The sequence below is a fragment of the Pelophylax lessonae genome, assembly GCF_965119305.1.
Source record: "Pelophylax lessonae genome assembly, chromosome: 4".
Taxonomy (NCBI): domain Eukaryota; kingdom Metazoa; phylum Chordata; class Amphibia; order Anura; family Ranidae; genus Pelophylax; species Pelophylax lessonae.
In genome coordinates this window covers 554,445,498-554,472,615 of record NC_138771.1, presented here as the reverse complement: position 1 = coordinate 554,472,615, position 27,118 = coordinate 554,445,498, and the positions used below count along the sequence as shown (strand labels likewise).

The window sequence follows — 27,118 nt, the reverse complement described above, 5'->3', positions numbered from 1 at the left end:
GCGTGGTCTGTGCTGCAGGCGATAGCGCAGGCTTGTACATGCTGGAACTTTTCATCTCAAGTGTAAGTGCAATTTACTTCTAATAAAGTGGTTTTAGGGTAATGCACTATCCAGCTTCTCATTTATTTACATGTGAACCGGATATTGTTTGGAGCATATTGAAGAACCATTCCAGATAGGGGGATTACATGCTGCTTGAGCCTATCTTCATCTGGGTGTCCATGGTCTAATACTTTGTTTTGAGCAGCGGGTCGATTTGCCATGTCTGGAACCTGTATCTATCATACTGAACTGAAGGGTTTTGGTTTCTGAAAGAGATCTTTCCATATACCGGGGGCCAATCCAACATAAAGGGTTCTTGTGATATACATGCTGATTAGAACGCCTCTTTCTGATAAGCTGCCACCTGACCTTTGTGTGTGGACACCTTGGGGTTGCATGCAGCACTGAATATCACATGCAGTGTGAATCCATTCAACATCAACAAACTTGTATTGTTATATAATTGAAAATATTAAGGACTCAGAGACTTTTTGTTTTGCGTACACTTTTAAGCATCACGCACTTTCACGTAAAGGTGGAGTGAATTCCATGACGTTTTAGATTTATGTATTGTTATATACTGTCATCACTTGTGTCACCGGGATATTATTGTCATGCACTTTAGCACAATGCACTTTTTTATTGCTAATTGCATATGGTTGCACTAATGTTTTCATTATTTATTTTTTTATCTTTTAAGATTGCACATATTTATATGTTTTTTATCTTATATATTTCTTAAAGTGCACTAGTATACATACACTTACAAGATTGGAGACAGAGAGCTCTTGGCCATTATCCTGGCTCTCAAAGAGTGGAGACACTTGCTCAAAGGTTCTGTGGTTCCAGTTCTCATTCCCACAGATCATAAGAGACTGATGTATATCTCAGAGTCCATGCGGCTTACACACTGTCAGGCCAGATGGGCCTTATTCTTGTCTCTTTTTTACTATGTGGTCTCCTATTTGCCCGACTTCAAGAATGTTAAGGCTGATGCCTTGTCTCGCCAGTATTCTGAGTTGTCCAGGGAGGACTCTGTGCCGACATCGGTCATACCTTCAGATCATATCCTGGCTGCCACCCGCTCCAACTTACCCTCTCCTCTTGGGGAGCAGATCTTGGCTGCTCAACCTGATGCTCCCACAGAGAGACCTACTGGAAAATGTTTTGTACCTGGTGGGTTGTGCACCAGACTGTTGAACACATACCACAATTCCAAGACTGCCGGTCATCCTGGTAAGAACTAGATGTCCTGGGCAATTTCCCGTCAATTCTGGTAGCTGCCTCTTTGCACTGATGTTGCAGTGTATGTGGCTGCTTTTTCGGTCTGTGCCCAGAACAAATTCCCTCGGCACCTTCCATTGGGCTTACTGCATCCCATTCCCAATGGGGAGTGTCCCTGATCTCACCTGGCCATGGATTTTATTGTGGATCTTCCTGCGTCTCGAGGTTACACAGTTATCCTCATGGTGGTCGACTGGTTCTCCAAGATGTGCCACTGTGTTCAGTTTAAGATGCTGCCTACCACTCAGGAGCTTGCCTTGATGTTTGCCAGGCAGGTCTTCCGTTTACACGGGTTGCCTAAGGAGATTGTCTCGGACAATGGTAGCCAGTTTGTCTCTAGGTTCTGGCGCGCCTTTTGCCCCCAGTTGGGTATTCGACTCTCCTTCTCCTTGGCCTACCATCTGCAGTCCAATGATGCCGCTGAGCGTTCCAACCAAGCTCTGGAGCAATTTCTCTGCTGCTATATCTCTGACCATCAGAACAATTGGGTTGATCTGCTACCCTGGGCGGAATTTGCCAGGAACTCTGCCATCAACTCATCTTCCGGAATGTCTAGATTTATGAATAATTATGGGTTCCAACCCGCTGTGTTGCCTGAGTCATTCCTATCACAGGACATTCCAGCTGTGGAGGATCAACTTTGTGCTCTGTTCCTCTTTGGTGCAGATTCAAGAGTCTTTACAGGTCTCTGCACAGCGTCAGAAGCTCCAGGCAGAACAGAGACGTTTATCTGCTCCTTCGTACTAGGTCAGGGAGAGGTTGTGGTTTTCGACCCGTAATCTCAACCCCAGGGTTTTGTTGGGCCTTTTCGCATCCCCTGTAAGGTGAACCCGGTGGCCTATTCCCCCTGGTCTTCCCCCTGGCATGCATATCTCTAAAGTCTTTCACGTGTCACTTTTGAAGCCACTGGTTTGCAATCACTATACTTCCACGCTTCCCTTATTCTCGTCCCATTCCTGTGGGAAATCAGGAGGAAGGAGTATGAGGTTAGCATCATCCTGGATTCTCGTCTGTTCCGAGGTCAGGTTCAATACCTGGGGCACTGGAAGGGTTATGGTCCTGAGTAGCGTTCCTGGGTTTAATTCTGCTGATGTTCATGCTGCCGCCCTTCTCCATGCTTTCCATGCTCGCTTTCCTCAGAAACTGTTTTTTGCCCTGTGGAGGAGGGGCCATTGAGTGGAGGGTACTGTCAAGATCTTACCTTGCCCTTCTGTTGGCAGCAATCTTGGACATGTGCAGACTGCTGCCTCCTATAAACTCTGATTGCATCATCACTTGCCTGCTGCCTGGGTGTCACACAGTGATGATGCTGCACACCTGACTATATCTATCACCTGATGGGTTGCAGTCCTTTCCCTTGTGTTTGTGCTTCAATCTCTGCTAGCAGTCTTCTGTTCACTGTGTTCCTCCGTGTATGACCTGGCTTGGCTGATGACTCTCCTGGCTCTTCACCGGGCATCGTCAGATGACCCGGCATCGACAGAAGACCCGGCATCGGCAGACTACCCACTTCTTGACTCGACCCCGGCTTGGATGACTACTTGCTTCAGGACTTGACCCCGGCTGTTCCTGATCTCGCTTCTTTCTCTTGCTGTGCGTTTATTGTTGTTTGCTCCAATAAACTGCCTTATTATACCTGCATCGCCATGTGGTCTGGTTTCCTGGCACCCTGACACTGTAGGAAGGAATCCGTGAAACAGAGGGACTGGCAATGATTTGTTTTAACTTTAGGGTGCGCTGGCTGGGCTGTCCTGGGAGTGCAGGGGGGTGGGGGCTATATAATGTAAATCGGCTATGTAATGTAAAATAGGCCGTGTAATGTAAATGGGGGGCTGTGTAATGTAAATGGGCTGTGTAATGTAAATGAGGGGCTGTGTAATATAGATGGGCTGTGTAATGTAAATGGAATGTGTAATGAAAATGGGGAGCCGTGTAATGTAAATGGAAGGGCTGTGTAATGTAAATGCGGGGCTGTAGAATGTAAATGGGGGGCTGTGGATTGTGCAGGGGGGCTGTTTAATGTGCAGGGGGCTGTTTAATGTGCAGGGGGCTGTGAATTGTAAAGGGGGCTGTGCCATTTAGTATTTACTGTTCTAAATAAATACTGTTGTTGTCTTTTGTGTTCAGACTTTGCTACATGCAGGAGTTCTGGAGTTCATCTGATTGCTTGAATTTTTTTACGAAAACCAAAGGCAGTAATTGTGATGCTTTGTGATGCATTGCGGAATCGAATCAAATCAAATTGAATCGTTGACAGGATAATCGTAATCGAATCGACTCGTGAGACCAGTGACGATGCGCACCTCTATTACTTTGTATCTTTTTATATTGGCTTCGGACCTGTGTTATTTAAAAACACTGATTCAGTGATTCAGTTGACATCTACAGCTGGGACACCTTCTCTGAGTATACATTAAAGTGTTACTAAACCCAGGACCCTGCATTCACTATATTTGGTCTCCCACAGTAGACAGAACATGGAAATGCAGTAGTTTAGTAAATATAAACTGCTCAATACCTTTTTACATCAGCAGTTAGAGCAGTCTTGTGACTTCTATCAGTGTCTGATTAAAGCTTGTAGGAGGAGTTTTCATTCTCCTCTGACTATAAGGCTGCAGGACCCCTGACCCTCTGTCTGGATAGTGCTGATTGGCCCTGTGCTGATTACATGCACTCTCCCAAGAAAAAAAAAAAACTCTCTAGCAATACACACCAAACTGAGCATGTGCAGCTTGTCCTCTATCCTCAGGTTCTATCAGGAGATGGTTTGTGGACATTGGAAGAAGGGGGGGGGGGGAGACAGAGAAGACAGGATCAAACAGCCGTTATACACAATGCGCAGGATTAGCCTCTTAGGTTCCACAGTGAGTATAGCAAGCATGCTGTACTGCATATACAAACTGATTTTACTGTTGTGGTTTAGTAACACTTTAATGCTGGCTTTGATTAATCAAAGCCAACAATTGCTGTATGCGGGGAGGGGGGTCCCAGAAGCAGGGCAGAGAAACTGAACATACTACATATGTCTTGTGTACAATGATGGCATTTCTTTTTGGTGTGTAGCATCTCCAAAATTTGCAACTAGTTAAGCAAAGGTTATAATAACCAACTCATAATGGGTCATCACTCAAAATACACCACATTTTCCACCGAATATATATAATTTGCATTTTCTTATTTGGGGGTTCATAAGTTTTTATACTATTAGTTCTGCAGTAATGCAGCTATGTAGCTACGCAGTTTTATGTTTTCCCTAAGTTAGGTGGCTTTCATACAATAAAAAAAAAAAAAACTATGCCATATATCCCGAACAGGAATCCCACATGAAATTCAGTGTGAGTGTACACTTACCCACTATCAAGCCGACTTCACAGCAATGATCTTCATAGTAACAAGAGATCATAGTAGCAACAGTATCATTTACCATGGCAACAACATCCATCTCAAAATCCTGAAAAGAGCAGAGGACGATTATTGATTATGAGATTATGAAGTTACTGATAGACTGGATGATAATTACCAGTAAACAAAGCTTTACTGCTACCAATAGATGTTAGGACAAGTGAAGTGCTACATATGTGTTTCAATAACACATACAATATGTTGCAAAGACAACATATTCTATTAAACAGTAAGCAGCAACTGACTATGACTTGGTAGCACATTTCCTATATGATTTATGTAGACTTTAAGCCTCTTTCTAAGCAGCCAATTAGTTCCTTTGCCTCACATGGCGCCAAGTGAAGATGAAGAGGGGCGTAACTGGTATTTAGAAAGGGGAATCTACAGACCCAAGGGCATGTTTAAAATTTAGGTCTGCTTTAAAGTTGATTTCCAAACAAAATTGTTTTTTTCATATCAGTTTTTGAAAGTGGTTATAAACCTTCCTGGATATTTATTGTTGTTTATACATACAGTATCTCACAAAAGTGAGTACACCCCTCACATTTTTGTAAATATTTTATCATATCTTTTCATGTGACAACACTGAAGAAATGACACTTTGCTTCAATATAAAGTGTAGCAAAATGTGTCTTGCCTACAGTCAAGCATGATGGTGGAAGTGTCATGGTCTTGGGCTGCATAATTGCTGTCAGCACTGGGGTGCTACAGTTCATTGAGAGAACCATAAATGCCAACATGTACTGTGACATACTGACAGGGCAGCCATCAGAAATTTTGGGGCCCCTTACACAGTTTTTGGCCTGGCCCCCCCCCCCCCGGGCCTGACCACCAACATTCCACAGGGCCCACCTACCGTGTCGTTGTCCTCCTACAGTCCCATGTCCTCCTGCATTCCATGTCCTCCTCCTCTGCCAGTCCCATCTTCTCCATCCCAGGAAAATAAAGGTGAATGGTTCTAGTAAATGCCGCCCCTCCTGTCCAGGGGTGAACAACTGTAGAACAGGGGAGGGCAGGGCCTACAGCTGTGTGTGAGGGCTAGTGAGGGACAGGACCCACAACATAGTGCCAGTCTGCAAGGGAACGGCGGAGAATACAATTGAATGGCATTGCGAGGACAGGTGGCAACCATTCCCTGTTTGGGGCCCCTCAGGATGCCCGGGCCCCCTACATGTGTATGGGCTGTACCCCCCTGATGGCGGCCCTGCATACTGAAGTAGAGCATGATCCCCTCCCTTCAGAGACTGGGCCACAGGCATTATTTCAACATAATGACCCAAAACACACCTTCAAGACTACCACTGCCTTGCTAAAGAAGCTGAGGGTAAAGGAGATGGACTGGCCAAGCATGTCTCCACACCTAAACCCTATTGAGCATCTGTAGGGCATCCTCAAATAGAGGGTGGAGGAGAGCAAGGTCTCTAACATCCACCAGCTCCATGATGTTGTCATGGAGGAGTGGAAGAGGACTCCAGTGGCAACCTGTGAAGCTCTGGTGAACTCAATGCCCAAGTGGGTTAAGGCAGTGCTGGAAAATATTGGCGGCCACACAAAATATTGACACTTTGGGCCAATTTGGACATTTTGACTTAGGGGTGTACTCACTTTTGTTGCCAGCGGTTTAGACATTAATGGCTGTGTGTTGAGTTATTTTTACACTGTTATACAAGCTATACACTCACTACTCTACATTGTAGCAAAGTTTTATTTCTTCAGTGTTGTCTTATGAAAAGATATAATAAAATAATTACAAAAATGTGAGGGGTGTACTCACTTTTGTGAGATACTGTATGCCTGTTGAGAGATTCCCCCTTACTTCCTGTTCTGTTAATCCTCAGGAACACCCAATGGGAACACAGACAGTAAAAATATCCAGAACTGATCATTCCCTGCTTTACCTAAAATAGTGCTTTAGTTGCTGTATGCTGAACTGGAGATATCCCTTCACTTTCTAACCTGCTGACCACAAAAGAAGTGAGGGCAAATCTCACCAGAGTGGATGCAGACAGCAATAAAAGCTTGACAAAGTTTTAAAAAACTGTTAAAGATCCCTTGCATGAGCTATTTCACACCAACCAGTGAGAAGTTTGTTTTCATTTCTAAGTGATTGCAGATGTGTGATATATGTAAAATATGACTGGGTGCCAATGGCATTGGATAACAATATTGTCTCTTACCCCTCTTCTCTTGATGGCTTCTCTTAGCAGTCCGACCACATTGTTTCCCTCTGCTCCTGATGCTTTAAAGCCTTTGGTCCAGTTCAGGAGGATGCCCTACAGAGAATGAATGGTTACTATCATGAACAATGAGCAGATGTTAGTATGTCTTTATTCTAAACCATTTAAAGTAGAATTCCAGCCAAAAGTATCAACATAAATTGAATAGTCCATTAAAAGTTAAAAGAACAAAACCAGCTTTTGCTGCAATATTTTGTTTCAATGCAAAGATTTTCCCAACAATATTTTTTTCTGTCACTAGATATCCTTAGTCTAATAGCTAGCACCATTCAACCCACTGCCTCTGAGCCCAGGTCATCTAGGACCTGTCCCATCTGGTTACTGGACAGTGAAAAGAGAAGTAACACAGTGATAAGCTCATTTCTCTGTCACTATGCTTTCTCTTCCTCATAGGTGTGCACAGCCTATTGCATTAAGGATGGCACCCTAAAGCTCAAACAAATATGTGTGTGTGCATGCGTATATATACTGACAGTGTCGGTAGAGCAATGGACAGTATCAGTAGGGCAGAGATTGGTGTCAGTAGGGCAGTTTTTTACATTTTTTTTACAATATTTTTAGGAGCCCCGTTAGGGGGCTTTGGTGAAATATCAGGGGTCTAAACAGGAGGAATTAGGGTGTGCCCAGGCACATCTGGCACACCCTGTACACGCGCCTGTGCTCCTTCTATCAGCATTCTTCTTGTCAGCACATTAAATGATTGGCTTGTTGTGTTGCTACTTCCTCACACACTCCGGCTCTGCTATACAGGGTTTGCAAGATTCTCATACAAGGTCAAATTCCGGTACCTTGCACTCTGTGCACTAAAAAAAAATACTTTTGTCATGTAAGAAGGCTGATTTCTTTTGTGTTTTTAGCAGCTCGTATTGCGAGAGTTAGATTGTGGAAATCTCCCATAGTACCCTTTGATTTGGTTAAGACCGAACTCCCCTGGATAATGGTCAAGGAGAAACTTTCAGCCATCTTCAATGATAAAATACCCTGGTTTGAAAAGATATGGGAACCCTGGATCAACTATCTTTAAAGGAAACACTTAGAGTTCGTTCCTGGAACCTTGGTGTTAAGCTTTTTCCATTGCACAGAATACTCTATATACTCTCTTTCTTCTTTCCTATCCTTCTTGGATGTGATGTTTTGTACTCCCGTATGAGCTATGGATAATGATCTGAGGAGTCGAGGGAAAATTACCATCAATGGGCTGTAGAAGCAACGATCCTTTATATGTCATTTACTACTATGAATTTTTCTGTTGGCTGATTATGCGTGATAGCGGCTTTTTCAACCATTTATAATTGTTTTGTATGTACCTTTTAAATTCTGCCAATAAAAATTATTGGAAACAAAAAAAAAATACATTTATTGATGTACTGATTATTAGCTGCATCCATTCATGTATACTGTATCTACCAATAGTTTTTTTGCCTTGGGACCTTAGAAATATAGTTCATAAAATATTGTTTTGGATTCTAAAGAACCACAGGATATATTCCAGGTCTTGCTTAGGGGTTTGAACCCACAGTCTGGGTATGCTGTTCGTTCTGTACTTTGCTTCTTGTGATGTTTTATTGAATAGGCCTATCCATACACCCTGTGCACACTGTAGTGTTTCTGCTATTTTAGGTAGTTGTCTCGCTCTAGTTTTGTTACCTTGTCAATGTCTTCATGTCTGACAGGAAAGGAGAAAGTAAAGCCCAATGGGAGCTTCTTGTGCTTCATATTCTGATGGTCCAGGTAATCCGAGATACATTCAGCAATGTAATCAAACAGCTGGGAAGAGAGAAATTGGTCAATGTGATAACTACGAATCTGTCTGTGTTGCCTATAGGAACCTGTAATGTTTAATTTATTCACACATTGACTGCTTTCTATAAAGAAAATCGTTTTTTCATAATCTTCCATACATGAGCCCCCAAAGGTCCAGGAGATTTATTTTTACATACTGAGAAGGAAAAATCACCATCTGCGTTCCATATGATGTTCAGACCTTGTATTTATTGGGTAATGGCATTTTTCTGTACATCCAAGACAAGATATTTCTTCTACCCATCAGAGATTACTAAACAAGAGCTTTTTATTTAGTCATTTAGTCGCAACACAAGACATGCAGTGTTTCAAGGCTGCACAGCATCAACTTTATCAGTCAACAATTGCTCTGTGCATTTCATTGTGCTGCATTTTTAAAAACAAAGTATAATCTATTTTCATGCGTTGAAATAATACAGGCCATACATGGGTTTTTCTTTTGAAAATCAGAAATTTCATGCATTTTGTGATCCAATGGTGGCACCATTGATTTTGAAATGTAACCAACCAAGCCTTCATTTTCACCTCATGTTACAGAAAATAATTTCATTTTTTAAAAATTTCCAACATGCCCGATCATTCAAATTTGTGGCCCACTAACTGCGAAATTTGAACGAAAATTCTTTGTTACAATTTTCAAAGGAAAATTATTTCAGAATTTGACCCATGTATGGCAAGCTTAAGTCTGTGTTTTAGATGTTTGTCCCTGGGTGCATACTGCTCTAAATGTAGATACCGCTAGATGTGCTGTTAAGCCTTGTCCAACCACAGCAGCTGTCTGTTTCTCATTGTGCTTGGGGGTAGATTCACACCAGATGTGGTGGGACTGTATTTGGCGGCTATTCCAGTGCAGGCCCACTACATGGACAAGGCAAAATGCCTTGTCTCCTATGTGCCTGGGATACACCACTGCAATGCAGTGATGTGCAGGCACAATGGGCTGAAAGAAAGTACCGCATGCAGTATTTACGTACAGCGCAAGGCAATCCACTGTCTGTGTGACATCTCAATAAAGTTTGTTTAAAAAAAGAAAATCGTGTGATCTGCAGAGCTCAACACACCATTACTGTCCTGATCTCAGTCCAATCGCACTGCAGTGCACACCAACCACTGTACTGCAATACAGCAGCTGGTGTGAATCAGCCCTTACAGTCTGCCTGTAGCAGGGCTGGACTGCACATTTGTTCTCTCCACCTGATGCAAAACGTCAGATCCCTATGCATCAGGGCTAAACATCCAGGGTGCATGGTGCCTGAAAGCAGGTTTAGCCACCATTAGGGTCAATTTACACTATCTGCTGTGCACTGATTGGTGCTTTACTGCAGTGTAAACACCTGTCACCAGTAGGACATGCAGAAAACAATGTTTTTTCTGTGATCCTATTCATACTGCAATACAGCTGCATCGTAGCGTTCGGCGATAAAATGCAAATATGCACTTTACAGAATCGCATGCCCAACCTAAGCCCAAACTTCTTTTTTTGAGAGTGAGATTGCGATATAACCCAATTAGATCTCCCCTTTTTTACTGTTGGGACAGGAAGTGAAAATAGATCTCCTCAATAGGGACAGACTGCAACAAAATACTTCTTTCTCACCATCTCTGCAGTTCCTGTCATGGCATCCTCAGGAATTGAATACATTTTGTGCTTTGTCTCTACTCTCCACTCTCCATCCAGATCCTCTCCGACTTTCACCAGCATTACACGGAAATTTGTGCCACCGAGATCCAATGCCAGAAAATCGCCAACCTCTAAACAAATCAGACAAGGAAAAAGTTACAATTGCATATGCAAAATTATATAAGGAAATATACTGCAATATGCCCCAAAAACTGTTGAATACAAGTGCTTAAGAACATTAGGGGTTCATTAACCCCTTGCCATAATGTTTCCACTTCCATGCTTGACTGTAGGGATGGTGTACTTTAGGTCAAAGTCAGCATTTTTCTTCCTCCAAACACGCGAGTCGAGTTAATGCCAAAGATTTAAATTTTGGTCTCATCTGACTACAGCGCTTTCTCCCAATCCTTCTCTGAATCATTTAGATGTTCGTTAGCAAACTTCAGACAGGCCTATACATGTGCCTGCTTGAGGAGGGGACCTTTCAGATGCTGCAGGATTTTAATCTATGGCGGCGTATTGTGTAACCAATGGTTTGTTTGGTGACTGTGGTCCCAACTGGCTTGAAATCATTCACAAGCTCCTCCCATGAAGTTCTGGGCTGATCCTTCACTTTTCTCATGATCATCCTTACCCCATGAGGCCAAATCTTGCATGGTGCTCCAGACCAGGGGCGATTGATGGTGTTTTTGTATTTCTTCAAAACACTTTTGAAAGTCGTATTGAACCAAAATGAAAACCTGTGGTTTTGTGTAACCAAAAGGCAGGCTTGATCCACCTGCTGGCTTGTATACAATTTTTTATAAATTTTGCCAAGGCACTCCCGAAGAAACCTCAAGGCACCCCAGGATTCCTGGACACCCTGGCTGAAAAAAGGCTGCTCTACTGTATAATTAGATGTAATTGAGTTTTTATTGTAATGTTTTTGGTCACTAAGGTTTACTAAGGTTACTGTTTTTTTGCAAGTGCATAAATATTATCTTGCATTTAGTATGCTATATAGTATTGACTAACAACTATTTTCTATATTCCAGTGTTTATAATCTATGCTTGTACTTCTCCCACAGCTATTTACCTGTGACATTGTGTAACCTCAGTTGCTGGCTGCACTCCCACTGCACAGCCGAGCACATTTCCCATCAGTAAATAAAAGATTTGTAAAGAATAAAGAGGACAGGAATCATTAGGGCGCTGTGCTGGTGGGGGGGGGGGGGGGTGAAGGACACAGGTAGAAGTGCAGTCACTGTTTGACCAAGGCCAGTGTTTGTTTTTACAGTGGTGACAAGCCTTGTGCCCAGTGATAGATTCACTGTCAAATCCTGTCTAATGATTATATCGTTCTTTAGAGCTAAAGCTGGCCATAGATGGACAGAATTTTGAACGAAAATTCTTAGGACAATTGTACAAAAATTCTCAGAACATTTTCAGAACATTTGTTTGTCATTCAAAGGATTTTGTTTGCTTTTAAATTCCTCCCATCCGCGCTATAGCCTATGTACAGCTATAAATAAAAGAAAATTTCCGCGCTAAAAGTGATGAAAAACAAAATGATTAAAAGCAGTAGTGAGCAGCTGACACAAAATCAACTAACAGTGATTCAAAAAATACAATAAAAACAAAAAGTGCAGCGCTAAATCAGTGTACAATTAAAAAGCACGTACAAAGAAAACAAAAAACAGGAGGAAGGGGTAGTGTCCAAATAAATAGTCCCAATATTAGAGTGCAGGAATGTGAATCCACGTGCAAAATAACTTTCTTCCAATGACACCAGGGAAAAGTGTAGGAAGGGGACACCCTTGTGCTCAGGTATAACAAGCAGCTTACCGGAAATCCGTGGCTGCTCAATTTAATGAGACAGCCTCTCCCAGCTGATAGTAAAACAGTAGGTCAACCAATATCAAGCTCAGATGTTTCCAAAGGCTTCCAAAGCTGACAAACGTTTCCCGTGTGTTGTTAAACCAATCTCATTAGTATGTGGCACACTTGGAACTTTTCATTTACTCCAATGAACGTAGAGCCATATGTAGAAAGAAACAGAGGCCCATAGCGTAATCCCGTAAACCAAATAGGTAAAATTTATTAAAAAACTACTTACAATTTAAAAGACAAAAACAGGCATGTAGTATGCGCCGGTCATGGGTCTAACCACGGCGTCCCGCAGGTCTCCAGATCAGCATGTAGATAAACAGCCGGCTTCGTTTGGGGGCGTGTGGACGTTTACGTCTGGGATCGCCAACGTTTCGTCATAAGAAAGACTTCTTCTGGGCGTGACCCCAGACGTAACTCACACGCCTATATACCCCCACACCTATGTCTCATGACAGTCCCCTCAACCAATTGGTATTCAGTCCCAGAAAGGCGGAAGTGATATATTTGTAGCCCAATATGCATAGGTAAAAGGTCAAAGGAGACCGTCTGGAGATAGGTAACACTGGATGCTAACACTGGATGCTAACAGGAAATGATGATCTGTCTTCCTTAATGCCCATTCGTCCAACAGGCAAAAAAGGGCAGGAAGACGATCATCACGTGATGCACATCACATGGTGTAATGCTGATTAGGAAGTGACAATCCGGTGTTCCGTGAGAATTACCTACCCGTGAGAAAAACCTACCCCTCGTCCCTTCCGGTGCTCGGCACTGTATGTAACGCAGCGGTTACATTAAAACAGCTGTGCTGAAATACGAGTCATCTCCGCTCCTGTGCCTGCCACTTCCCTGCTCTCGGCTAGTAAATATAAAAGCGGCAGCAGGTGTATGAGAACATAAATCACAGAGCCGAGAGCCGCTTTTATATTTACTAGCCGAGAGCAGGGTAGTGACCGGGACAGGAGCGGAGATGACTCGTATTTCAGCACAGCTGTTTTATGTAACCGCCGCGTCGGTAGGTTTTTTTCACGGTACACCGTGATCGTTTCATACTAGTGCACATGCGCACTAGTAAGCTCCTCAGTTCTTCCATTATGTTTCCTGGGCTCTGAGCATGCGCACTGCTGCGCTGCTCAGCTATTTCTGGCCGGAAGTGACAAGGGTAGGTTTTTCTCACGGGGTAGGTAATTCTCACGTTACACCGTCTCTCTCAATGCCCATTCGTCCAGCATGTAAGAGGGGCGGGGAGACGGACGTCACGTGATGCACATCACGTGATGTAAACAGGAAGTGACGATCAGTATCCTCTGATGACTCATCGTCATCCGGGCGGAAGTGACACACTCGCGCCCATAGCTGATAGGGTATGAGGGCGAGGGCGGAGTCGGAGGTACGATCGTCAATGGAGACACACCCCTTATAATAGGGAGTGGTGATGGTGTCAGCAGAGTATGTCTAACAGCATCGTTATTATTCTGACATCCCGGTGTATAGGGTGCAGGCTCTGACAGCACAATACAATTAAAAACAGAGCTATATACCAAAGTATATAACTAAGACTGAGAACTCTCTAAGGGTGAGATGGAATATTGAATGGTCATAAAAACAGGCAAAGGAATTGATGTCTAATTCCTTCTACATTTTACCAAATTCCTTTTACACATTTAGTAATTAGCCATTGTGATATTTCATTCCATAAATGTAAAACGCTATCTAGTGGCCAAATAAGTGTGACACCACTGAAAGTGATAAAGACACAAAAAAGGAGAAAGAATAAATTATATTAGAAAATATGAAAACACACTGTTAATGAAAACAGTGAGAATGGGAGTGGGTTAAATTAAAATGTGAATTTTAGTCGAATAATATGAATTAACATGTGAATGAACACATAGTGAGGTGATTAACCCATTACTTACTCTCCCTGTATCCAAAATTACATAAAAAATTAATTAAGTGAATAAATAAAAATAAAAATAGTGATAAATATATGTGAAATTATAAAAATAAAATATGTGAAAAATGTGAAATATTAAATGGAATGTGTATCACATGTAGCCTCACAATTTAAAACCAGCCTGTATAAATCAAGATGAACATCCACTTATTAGAAAGGGTATAAACGGCTAAAAAAATTAAGATCAGCTATTATTAATAAAACAGTTTACATCCCATTCCACATTTAACCCATAGGGAATGTAGGATTTGAGGCAATAGATCCAACGAGTTTCCATCCTGGAAATCTCTCGTCTCACGTTGGATCCTCGCCAATGAGCTTTAAACCTATCTATCCCTATAAAGAGTGTATTTTTTGGGTTATTGTGGTGGCATTGGTCATAGTGTTTAGAGACACTATGACCAGGGAAGCCTTTCCTAATATTGCCCACGTGTTCTCCTAGCCTGACCTGTAATTTCCTCGTGGTACGTCCAACGTATTGTTGACCGCATTTACATTGTAACATGTAAACGACGTTGGTGGATGAGCAAGTGATGAAAGAATCTATCTTGTATTCTCGCCCAGTCGTGGAGGAAACAAATTTTTAAATTTTTCTCCCTTTGAATGAATTGAGGGAGCAGATCTGGCATCTGTGACAGGGATAGAAACCTCTAAAGTCTCCAAAGAAAGTGGGCTGGATTGGTCTTTCAACAACGTTTTGAGCTATTTTATGTCTCAAAGATGGGACTCCCCTGAAAATAACCTTGGGATGTTCAGATAAAACAGGGCCCAGAATCCGGTCATTTTTGAGGACCGGCCAGTGTTTTTTAATAATATTTTTAATTAAAAAATGCTGGGTAGAATATGAAGTAATAAAAGAATTTCTAAAACTTTGGTTGTCATTACCCTTTAGACTTGGACGAAGTAGCGAGGATCTGTCAACAGCCGCTACGTCCCTAATTGTGGTGTCTAATTGGGAAACGTTGTACCCTTTCTCTAAAAATTTCATTTTAAGGGTATTAGCCTGTTGAAAGAAATCGTTTAATTGGGTGCAGTTTCTGCGTAGTCGCAGGAACTGTCCCTTTGGAACAGCACTGAGCCATGATTGGTGATGACAACTATCATGTGGAATGAAGCTGTTCCGGTCCGTTTTCTTGAAATGAGTGGTGGTAATGATTTTGTCCTCCTGTACCACCAGATTCAGATCAAGAAACATGATTTGTGTAGAGCTACTAGTATAATCTAGTTTAATACCTCTATTGTTGATGTTTAAGTTGGAGATAAAGGAATCAAGCGAGGGGGCATTGCCATCCCATAGGAGGAGGATGTCATCAATGTAACGCCACCACAGGATCAACTGTGGCGGTCGGTTCGCAAAGACGACATCCTCCTCCCACTTGGCCATAAATAGGTTGGCCAAGCTGGGTGCAAATTTTGCCCCCATCGCGACCCCCCTATTCTGCAGGTAATAAGTGTTGTTAAACCAGAAGAGGTTATGAGACATCGCAAATTTGATAATGTCTACTATAAACCTCTTCTGTTCTCTGGGTAGAGAGCTCCATAGATCTAGATAATACTGTACAGCCTCTAATCCCTGTTCGTGGTCAATTATGGTATACAGGGACGCTACGTCCGCTGTAGCCATAATGTACCCTTCTTTCCATATGTACAGCTGCAGCGCGGACTCACATTTTCGGGAGGCCGTCTTTAAACATCAGTGCTCATCAGTGCCACCCGTCAGTGTCAATCAGTGACACCCGCCAGTGCCCATCAGTGCCGCCCGTCAGTGCCCATCAGTGCCACCTCTCAGTGCCCAGCAGTGCCACCTCTCAGTGCCCAGCAGTGCCGCCTATCAGTGCTCATCAGTGCCGCCTATCAGTGCTCATCAGTGCGGCATATTAGTACCTCCTCATCAGTGCCACCTCATCAGTGCCCATAAGTGCCACCTCATCAGTGCAGCCTATCAGTGCCGCCTCATCAGCGCACATCAGTGAAGGAGAAAAATGTATTTATTTTTAAAATTTACTCGCAGAAAATAAGAAAAACTTTTTTTTTTTTCAAAATTTTCTGTCTTTTTTCTTTTTTTTTGTAAAAAATAAAAAACCCAGAGATGATTAAATACCACCAAAAGAAAGCTCTATGTGTGTGAAAAAAATGATAAAAATTTCATATGGGTACAGTGTAGCATGACCGTGCAATTGTTATTCAAAATGTGAGAGCGCTGAAAGCTAAAAATTGGTCTGGATGGGAAGGGGGTAAGTGCACAGAAGGCAAGTGGTTAACAATTGATTTTGGAGTTAATAGACTTTCCCAAAAGAAACCACGTTCACTGATAGAAATTTGTTTGTTCAAGAAAACTTTTCCATCCTCTTCGTTCAAATTTTCTCCTCAGGTAATGCAAGCCTTTAGGCTGTGGAGTATACAAGGAGATCTTTAGGGCTGACGTAGTCCTAAAATAGCTTTGGCCATACTTCTCTTTTAAAATGAAGGTGCATGGCAAGTTGTTTTTTTGTTTTTAATACACATAGTTGACTTCCTGTACTGTAAACAAGTAGATGAAATGCCCATAGCTTTCTGGTGCCATTTTGCTTGATGTTAATGATGATAAATGTCAAATAAATTTTTTTTACAAAAGTGGGGCTTATCTGTGCATAGTTGGGAATTGTATAAAATATAGTGGTCCTTTGAATTAAGGTCATTGTACATGATATAAACTGTACATACCAATAAATACACTTATTTATGCATTGACATGCAGTTTCTGTGTGGAACTACCCTAGGTTTCTCACCGGAGCCATCAGGTGTAGATCGTACATAGGTAGGCAGCATTTTCACACTAGCTTCTTCATTGGTCTCCAGATGAAGGCCTCGTTCCATCTCTGCCTGCAACCTGCCCACTAATACCTGCAAGTCCTCTTCATGAAGCCTGAACTCCGCCAGCATCTGCTCCACCTAAAATAGAAATACAGAAATGTTAAAATACCAAAAAATATAATCTATTAAAAATCACTGTAACTTGTAATAAAGATGATAATTTTAAACATGTCAAAAATGGTAATTGGAAGGTTCTCGTCTGCAGTGAGCCTTCCCTATGCCAGAAATGTACTGTTATAATTCCTTATCAATATTTGTTTGGCTTTGAAAATAATCTAAAGCATACCTAAAGGCAAAATGTTTGGACAGAGGGGAGATAAATTAGAACCCCTTTCAGATTTTTATAGCTGTCTGTGTCCCTCTCTATTTGTCCTGTTTACTGGAATCATTTAAAAATAAAAGTAAAAGAAAATCCCAAATTCTGGGTTGTCCCCAGAACAGGAAGAGAGGGTAAATCTTCCAATAGGAACACTAGTTCTGGTGATTTGGGGACGCCGAGGGATTCCCTTAATTTGCAGGGATTTCCTTTTACTTCCTTTTTCCTGCAGGGATTTCCTTTTACATCCTATGGGACAGGGAGTGAGGGGGAAATCTCCCCAATGGGACACCGATGACAAAAAACCTGGCAGGGGCTACAAACCTCCCTTAATCTAACTAAAATGAAAAAAAAAAAAAAACTCTGTCTAATTAGGCAGAGATCTAAAGTATATGTAAACCAATCAATAAAATCTTATAAAAGCTTTCAGATTTCAAAGCTCATTCTCAGACTTTTTCAATCTGTAGCTTTAACTAAAATAATCCCTAGTGATATTAAGGTACTTCCTGGGATAATGTTACTGAGCTCTGTCCCATTTTCACAATTGTGCTTCTCAATCAACTGTCATGAAGACTATTGCTACAAACATTATTCTGGCATGGCCCACTCTTGCCACTATCAGGAACCCTCCTGAGAAATGCCATGTAACCATCACCAGACAGCATGTGGACAAGATGAGGATGCAAAGAGGCTGCAGGAGATTAATGGCTGCAAGATGTAAAAAGGATAATATAAACTAAAACAAATATTTAATTTAAAAATGGCAGTTGTTTATTATACACATAGCTTTAGCTAACAAAATGTCATTTAGTTAGGGTTACATCTAGTAATAGGAGTTGACAGGCCTTCTAACAGAATTAAAATAGGAGACCATTTGCATTTTCTTGCAAAGCCATTGGAATCCATAATATATATATATCACAGAGCTATGTACGGTATATATTAAATACAACCTATACTGTTAATGTAACTGTTCATTTTCTCTTAAATTCAAGTATATGTGGCCACAGTAAAAGCTCTTACATAAGAGTTGTCACTCCACTTTTCTCTATTGACACAGCACAGTGTGCAAACACATTGGCTAGAAGAAAAGCTGACACATCACCATATTTTTGCCTTTTATAGCATAAATGCATACATGAAATGCAGGTTTTTAGTGTAGAAGGGCATTCTGCAATATCCCATAGTAGCTAATAAGAAATCATCTTTTTTTCACCCGAAAGCTGGTTGTTGTGTAATACTGCAGGCCATTGCTCTCGACATAAAGCACCTGATTTATCGAAACTGGAGGAAAATGGAGATGTTGCCAAAGCAGTAAGTCACATCAGAAGAAATTAAATCAAATGCGTTATTGACAGCTAGCAAGATCAACGCTCATATTCTTCACCAGTGTATAGATCACTGTGGGATAGAGTAAAAAAATTGGTAATCTCCTTATGTCACAAAATGTATATATTACAGTTAGGTGTTATGAGGAATCAGCACAGAGGGCTCAAATCAAACAGAGACAAGTCTTAAAGTGAACCTAGCCTAAAGCATTTAAAAGGTAACAGCAGAGCTAGGCTGGTGCCTGCAAGTACCTTTGTCGGTCTTTCTTCTGGTCCCTGTGGAACCCCTTGGTTCCTGGGTTCAGACTGGTCAAGGAGCCTCAAATTCTCTGCACGTGAAGATTAAATCTCCTCCCCTGTCATTTAGCTATCTTTATTTATACTTTTAGGACCACATGCTAATATTGACCCTTATATTGACATAAATCCTACCCCCCAAAACATTATCCCCCTCCTAGCATAAATCCACCACCCCTCAAATGTCCTCCTAAAATACAAATCCTCTACCTCCTCACTCCAAATCCCCCCGAACACGAATTTCCCTCCCCTAATTTCCCATCCTAGCACAAACCCCCTCCCCCTTGTAAGTTCCTTTCCTAGCACAAATACCCCCAATCATTCCTACTAACAAAATCCCCCCCCCCCCAAAAAAAATTACCTTCCAAGCATAAATCCCCCTCCCCCTCTACCATATCACCTTTTCTAGCACAACCCTCTCAACACAAATCCCCCCCCAAATAACCTTTCCTAGAGCCATTGTTACCCTCGCCGCCCTCTCCCCCCAATCGCCTCGTGTCCTATAGTTTAGTAAATTGCTTCAAAAAAAGGTTACATTGTTTCAAACAGGTAAAAACTATGGGAAGTAGTTCCACAATGGGAAGGGGGTGAGATGAAAAGTTACTTACATCTGTTGAGGCCGCGAGCACCCAAAAGGGTGGAAAAATGCATCACTCCAAGTACAAGGATGGAGAAAACCTGTCTCCATGCAGGATCAAGGATCGCTCTTTATACCTTTGTAGTTCCCATCCTGGGTTCTCTGTAGGGTTCTCGGGTGGGTAAAAGGAATCAGTAAGTGCAAGAGGAATCTGTGAAAAAAGACAGTCAGTGGTCCGATCTGCAGAGACTTATCACTCCGGGCACTCTTCTGATCAGACCATCAATGGGCATTTTTTTTTTTTTGCAGGCTCCTCTTAGGCTTACTGATTCTTTTGTTAAATTAACATAGTGAAATCAAGATGATAACTCTAAATACAGCTACATTTTGAATTGTGGAAGCCTCTATCAAGACAGATCAAACATCATATAATTTAAGTTTACCACTGTTTTATAATTCATATCTCATCCACATGAGAAGTTGTTGGTGTAGATTTCATGCACCATATGGTCTCTGGAATGTCAATTTCCAGAATGGCAGTGGGCAGTGAAGGCTCAGGTATTTGAAAGTTAACTGACTTCGCCCCATGTACAGTCTAAGATTACAATTAAAGGGTAGCCCCTCTGTACACAAGGGTCAATCTTTAGATTTAAACAAGTACTTGCACACAACAGAAAGTCTCTGTTATCTTTTAGGAGGTTAGGCAAGTTTTATTTTAAGATGCTGATTGCCCTTATCTTTTAGGAGGTTAGGCCAGTTTTATTTTAAGATGCCGATAGCCCTTTAATTTCCCTTCACTGTGGTGGCTGTAGTGGTACTACCCATCTCAATAAAGTTAATATATATGTGAACAATTTATAAATGTGCAGATATCACAGCACTGTGATGCCTCACATCTTCATATAAAACCCCTTTTACATTTTACCATTGTAACCCTATGGCTGCACAATCCAGCCCCACTACAATGTAAAGCCTGGGAAAAAAGGAAATGACATCTAGCTTACGCATGTATTTGCAAATGTGTGCAAACTAAACCCCTGTTTTTAACCCACACTATTAGACAGGAAAATTCAGTTGGGTACAGGCTGGTCGGTAAGTTGAGCTGGGAATTTTTCTTGACTTTGTTTGATATGCGTCGCCCTTCCATGTGCTCCTTGCTGCAAAAGCCAGTAATTGGTGGGGGCAGTGGCTATTTGTTTGTACTCTTCTCATGCAGCAGCGGTTCTGCCTTTCCCCTCTCCTCTGCTGCACATTTAAAGAATACAAAGCACTCTGTGATTGGGTAGGAGAAGGGGGCAGGCAGAGTGGCTGCATATGACTCTACAGCTGTAGGAGTTGAGACCAGATGTTCCAGCTTTGGAATGCTGGGAGTATAGTGATAACTATGCCCCCAGCTCTCATTACAAATAAAAATTGTAATTTGAAGAGATAAGTCCAAGAGGTAGCATGCACCTCATTGGACTTAACCCTAGAAAGTGGATGAATTCCTAGAGGTTAACTTTAAAGTAGCCTCTAGTAAAATCCTATATACAACACCGTATTTACAAATATATTTTTGGTTATATAAGAATAATAACATCACTGTGTGCATGCTTTTAAAGCATACCATGCAGTAGAGAATGCTTAGGCTTTGTGGTTCATCTAACCATCAATGGTTTGTGACATGATTACGATGCTAGCTGTAAACATCCAGATCTGAAGCAGTAGCAGCTTTCTGGTAGGTAGTTTTTGGTGCCCAAATGCTGCTGCACGAACACACAACCTCCATATAGTACACAAATGTGGTGTATACTAAGTGCAAGTTCAGCTTTATGAATCTACACTCTCATCATTTATATAAAGGTAATCATGGTTATTGTATTACTTCTGTGAAATCGCTTGTTACATTGAATGCCTAAGGTGGCAGTTCACAGTGCCAAACAAAAAGACTGCAGTTCAGTTTTGGGATAAAAGTAAACTAAATCCTTCTTCTCTTTTTTTTGTTTGAGGCACATGTTAAAGGGCTTCCTATCCAGATGAGGAATTCTGGTTCTTTTAGTGAAATGATCACTCTTTGCAGCTATTTCAATGCTAAATTTGCCAAGTGTCACAACCTCCATACTATACTCAGTACCAGATAATAGGAAATAGATGACATGTAGTTGAAGCACCATTTACAGAACCAGATAAAGGTCAATTACGAAATAAAAAAGGGGGAAATTTCTGCGCAAAGGGGTGATAATCAATATGAGTGTGAAAAAGGCAAAAAAGCAGCTAACACAAGATCAACAGACAATGATCAAAATACAACAAAAATATAGAAGTGTAGCGCTAATTATAAAAATAATGATATACAATAACAGTATATAACCATAAATAATGAGAAAAAACCTTAGGGAAATATAGTGAATAAAGTCCCAAAAGGTAATAAAAATAATAATAAAGGTCCAAAAGAAAATTGTGGAGAAGATATCCAAGCTGGAATAACGTGAAGAAATCCTTCTTATGACACCCAAGGAAGTGTATAAATGGAGACACCACAGTGCACAGGTGTAAGTAAGCAGCTTACCAGAGCGCCATGGCTACTCAACTTAATGAGAAAGCCTCACCAAGCAATGGAACAATCCATACAGGCATCAATGACTTCCAAGGGGAAATAAGCCAGTATCATAACAGATGAATTCATCATAGCAATTTCCGTGGTGGTCAAGTGGATATATGAAGGAAATAAACAGAAGACCATAGCCTAATCCCGTAAACATATAAAAGGAATTTATTAAAAAAAACTACTCACAAAAGGACGATATAAGCAGGCATGTAAAAATGGTGTCTGAGAGTCCAATCGCGGCATCCCGAGTGTATCCAATCAGCATGTAAGCATTGGGCCGGCATAGGTGGGGGGTGTGTGGACATTGCGTCTGGTGCCACCGACGCATTTCGTCATTAAAAGACGTCGTCTGGGTGTGATCAATTACTGTCAGTTGGCTGTTAGGATAAACTTGCAGCAATGTCGAGGACAACACTTAGAAGAAAATCTAGATGGGTACATGGTTCAAAACCCATCAATAAGTTTTTTTCTTCATATTCAAATTTCACTTTAACTAAAACTATTATATTAGTTTTGTCTGGCAGACCCACCCACTGGTTTGTAATGGGACCTCAGTAATTATATCTGCCCAAAGGCCACAGCCATTGTGATGGTGTCTATTATTCCTATTTTCATTTAATCGGAGATGCAGAACATAGAAGTATGAGTGAAAACCCTACTGCTGCCATAAACTGAAATCTACTTAGATAATATGGATAACTTCAAATTGCACAAACCTATCAAACAAACACAGATATTCAGCAGTCACTGGAGCAGTGACTGCTGAGTAGTCGCTGGCAGGGAGGGTTCCTAGCATGGATGGGGGAATTGGTGGACATCTCTCATTGGGCCCTGGGGGCTAGAGAAATCTTATATGATGTCATCGCCGGTAGCAGTATGTACTGTGTTCTCCCAGCGGGGAGAGCTCCTCCCACCAGGAGACCACAATGGCTCCACGGGAAGGATTCCCCCATCAACAAAGTCAGTGTTTGGCCTTTGTTTGCAGAGAAGGAAATTGATCCATTATAGAGTATATTTGTTTTAGAAACCCAATTTACTGAGCAAAAAACAAAACATTTATGGTCAACTTTTGATTGAAATTCTGTTCACTATGAAAGGATCTAATTGCATCTTCAGAATAGGAAATTAGGGGAAATCTCTCCAGTGGGACACAGGCAAGTACATATTACCTGATAAGGATTTTGCCCTTCCCAATTCAATTTGAAGACTAACTTGGTTGTAAACCCTTACACATACTTCTGAAGTGAAGAGCCCCAGATGATACACAGATATGTGCTTTGGATGGAGACACACTATAAAACAATATGCTTTGTTCATTTTTCATTTCAGAGGTTTACAACCACTTTAACCACTTGCCGTCTGCTCACGTTGCTGCTACTGCAGCAATGTGGCTCTTTATCGTCTAGCGACATAGTACTACGTCGCTAGACTTCTCCCCCTGTAGGCGGCGCTCGCGTGCCGCCGGAGGCGCGCTCCCACTGTTTTCAGTCACAGCGGGAGTCGGGCCAGGGGAGGAGCGGTGGCGATTGCCGCTGCTCTTCCCCGATTGTCGGGGAATCTAGTTTGGAGATCCGCCCGCCAGTGTAAACAGAGCGGGCGGATCTCCTAAGTGACAGGGAGTGACAGATCGCAGTGTTCAGCATAGCTGAACATCCGATCTGTCCCTGACTCACTCAGTCACCTTCCCCCCACACACGTCAGTAAGCACCAGGCATACATTAACCCCTCCCTCTCCAATAAAATTAACCCCTTCCCTGCCAGTGTCATTTTTACAGTAACAGTGCATATATATAGCACTGATTACTGCAGTGATGTCACTGGTACCCCCAAAAGTGTAAAAAATGTCAGTCAAGGGTCCGATCTGTCCGCCGCAATGTCGCAGTCCCGCAAAAAAAATCGCAGATCGCCGCCATTACTCGTTAAATAAAAAAACACCAAAAATGACAAAAATCTTTCCCTTAGTTAGTAAACGCAATAACTTTTGCACAAACCAATCAAAATACACTTATTGTGATTTTTTTTACCAAACATTACCAAACATAGGTAGCAGAAAACAAATTGCCCAAAAATTTAAAAAAATTTTGATTTTTACATTTTTTTTTGAGGGAATTTCATATAAAAAAAATGTTAAAAATATTGTTATTTTTTCAAAATAAACGCTCTTTTTTTGTTTATAGCGCAAAAAGTAAAAATCGCACAGGTGATCAAATACCACCAAAAGAAAGCTCTGTTTGTGGGAAAAAAAGGAAGTAAATTTTGTTTGGGTACAGCGTCCCACAACCGCGCAATTGTCCGTTAAAGTCGCACAGCGCCGAATCGCAAAAAGTGGCCCAGACGTAAGACAGCAAAATCCTCTAGTGGTAAAGTGGTTAAGAAAAAAGTTTTGGTGTCACACACACTTTAAAGAAATAATAGAGATCTGAAGCAGTAGCAGCTTTCTAGTGGGCAGTTTGTGGTGCCCAGACGCTGCTGCACGAACACACAACCTCCATATAGTACACAAATGTGGTGTATACTAAGTGCATCACGGATGGAAGGAAAGAAAATTGCTTGATTCCACAATCAACATAGTAAGTGTTGATGTTGATATTGTGTTCTGGGGAGCATTTCCCGGTCCGCAGAACACAATGGTCACTGCTAGTGGCAATACCTGCTGGCAGAGATCGCATGCAGAAAATCCAACAGGCCGGTTGTACTGCCTGCCCATAGATGGATTGAACCTTGGCCTGTCCCTGCTGAACCAGTTGAGATTTGATTCATCTATGGCCAGCTTAGACAGCAAACTGGAAACTAGGCACTGAAAAGAAAAATTAAGATCCTAAATCTGACTGCATGTCAGAATAATTTTTACTTGTTTTGTATTTCATACATTGCAAAGGGCTTTCCCAATATTCCTTTTGATGTGCACCCGCACTTTTACAGTGTAGCTAGAAGAGCGGTAAACTTTTCAGTTATCCTATACCCGTGTGCATTCACAGCAATGGCAACTGACAGCAATAGACTCTAAATCTACCAAAATTCTGCAGGTCATAAAAGACTTGAACAATTTCAGAATATACTGTGTACAGTACAGTACAGTACCTACGTACAGTAGGTTTTCGTAAGAAACGGTGGAATTTGCATTTATATTCTGTAGCTTATATCTTTAGATTTGCTCAGATTTTTCACATGTTGACATTTTTCCGAATGTAAACTCTGATTTTTGCAGTACAGTACAAACTGCCATGAGCTATGATGGGCTTACTTTAAAGTGTATGTGAGTTTAAAAGTATATTTTACAGTATGTTTGGCACTCACTCACTCTCTACATTTTTTTAAGCAGCTGTTTTCTTTTTTTAATCTGTTACAAAGTGTCTTGCCTAGGGATCCTGGCAGTAACAGCACTTCCTGGTGAAGATTGACAACACTACGCCACTGCCTCACAATTAGCAGCAGTGTTGTCAGTCTGCCTTGCTAGCTCTATCAGTTGGCCATTAAGCTGTCAACCTGATAGACCTAATAGGCAGCCCAAGAGCCAAGCAAAGCAGTGCAGTGCACATAGCAGACCGACAGTGCTTCTGCTAATTGTAAAAACAGTAGTTAACGGTGTCAGTCTGCAATAGGAAGGGCTGTTACTAGAAGGAATCCTGTTCTCCAGTCAAGGAATGTTGCAACAGATTAAAGTGGAACTTCACTCTTCCAATCAACATTGATTATTTTGTATCCCAATGCTGCTAGCATTAGTAAATAGATAGGAAAGTATATCATATTTACTTGTTTTAAACCTTTTCTTTTACATTTCTTTAGTTACTTCCTGGTTTCATGCCTAGGCAAATTATGCCATACATCCCAGGAGTCTTTAGGAGGGAAGGAGGGGTTTCACAGCTCAGCACACTTTCCTGCATGCATACTTGAGCTAAGGGCAGGAAGTAAATGCTACATGAATCATTTGCCCTTTCTCAAGATGGCCATGGGCAGAATTGCTAGGGGGGTGTTTTTCAAAGTGATTTCTCACCAAAATAAAGCATGGAGACATGGAAGGATGGGGGAGTATTAAAAATGAAATAAATCGTGTTTTTGGTTTTTTGGTGCTCAGATGCAATGAAGATCAGCTTTAACAAAAACAATTGTATAGCGTGACATCATGAAAATCATACTAGAATTGATTTTGGATTTACACTTTAGTATTTATAAGAAAAAACACCAATAATAATAAAAGAACTTTCAATGGCACATGCATTGTATGATTGTAATATAAAATAACAGAGCAAGACATTATTTATTATACCATGTATTACACTTGGTGTTATACAAGTTATATCAAATGAACAAAAGGATCCTATCTCAGACAGGTCACAGAATATTGTTCGACTACCCTCCTCCATCCCCATCATTTTCTTAACAAATCTTATCCGAAAACTTACATCAGGATGCAGTTTGTTTTCCATGTCTTCCATGCAGGGAGGTCAACCAAGACACTTAGGTGTGTGACACTGTCACCTTGTCAACAGTTTCCAATGTGTATACAGCGTAGCTTTTCTTGTCTGAAGAGTGCTCTATGTGTGCTACATACAAAGTGTTGGTAACATTTAGTGTCTCCAATAATTAGTCCATCCAGGATGTATTAGTTGAGTCTTGTCCGTTTACTATTCATAATGTGACTGCGTGTAGTATATGTTGTGTAACTCCAGGGTCATTTGATTCTGTGTTGTCTCTTCTGCTACAAAATGCCAGCCTGTCACTACTAGTTGTGAGTAGCCCACAGTTCAACTTGATAAGGATTCAATGTATGATGTAATTTAAAGGGCAGAAGAGACAAGAGGGAGGAGAGAAAAAGTCATCAGTTGTCAGATTTTGAGAAAAATTCAACCCAGTGACAATAATTGGAGTAAGTAAATGCAATCTAGGTTAAAATTATTATAAAGAATCCATAAAAAATAAAATTTGTATGGTCAGAATACCAAAA

General features: G+C 41.4%; 1 protein-coding gene across 1 annotated transcript in view; it reads right to left on the bottom strand.

Moving 5' to 3' along the window:
- Positions 1 to 26,747, bottom strand: part of GCK (glucokinase) — a 52,938-nt gene extending 26,191 nt beyond the window's left edge. Inside the window, exons 1-6 of the mRNA XM_082255090.1 lie at positions 26,577 to 26,747; positions 16,984 to 17,146; positions 10,366 to 10,520; positions 8,613 to 8,732; positions 6,906 to 7,001; positions 4,678 to 4,777 (exon numbers count right to left, since the gene is read on the bottom strand). Of these exons, the coding sequence (XP_082111216.1) occupies positions 4,678 to 4,777; positions 6,906 to 7,001; positions 8,613 to 8,732; positions 10,366 to 10,520; positions 16,984 to 17,146; positions 26,577 to 26,609 (667 nt within the window). The 5' untranslated portion in view covers positions 26,610 to 26,747. The remainder of the gene's footprint in view (positions 1 to 4,677; positions 4,778 to 6,905; positions 7,002 to 8,612; positions 8,733 to 10,365; positions 10,521 to 16,983; positions 17,147 to 26,576) is intronic.
- Between the last annotated feature and the right edge of the window lie 371 nt (positions 26,748 to 27,118).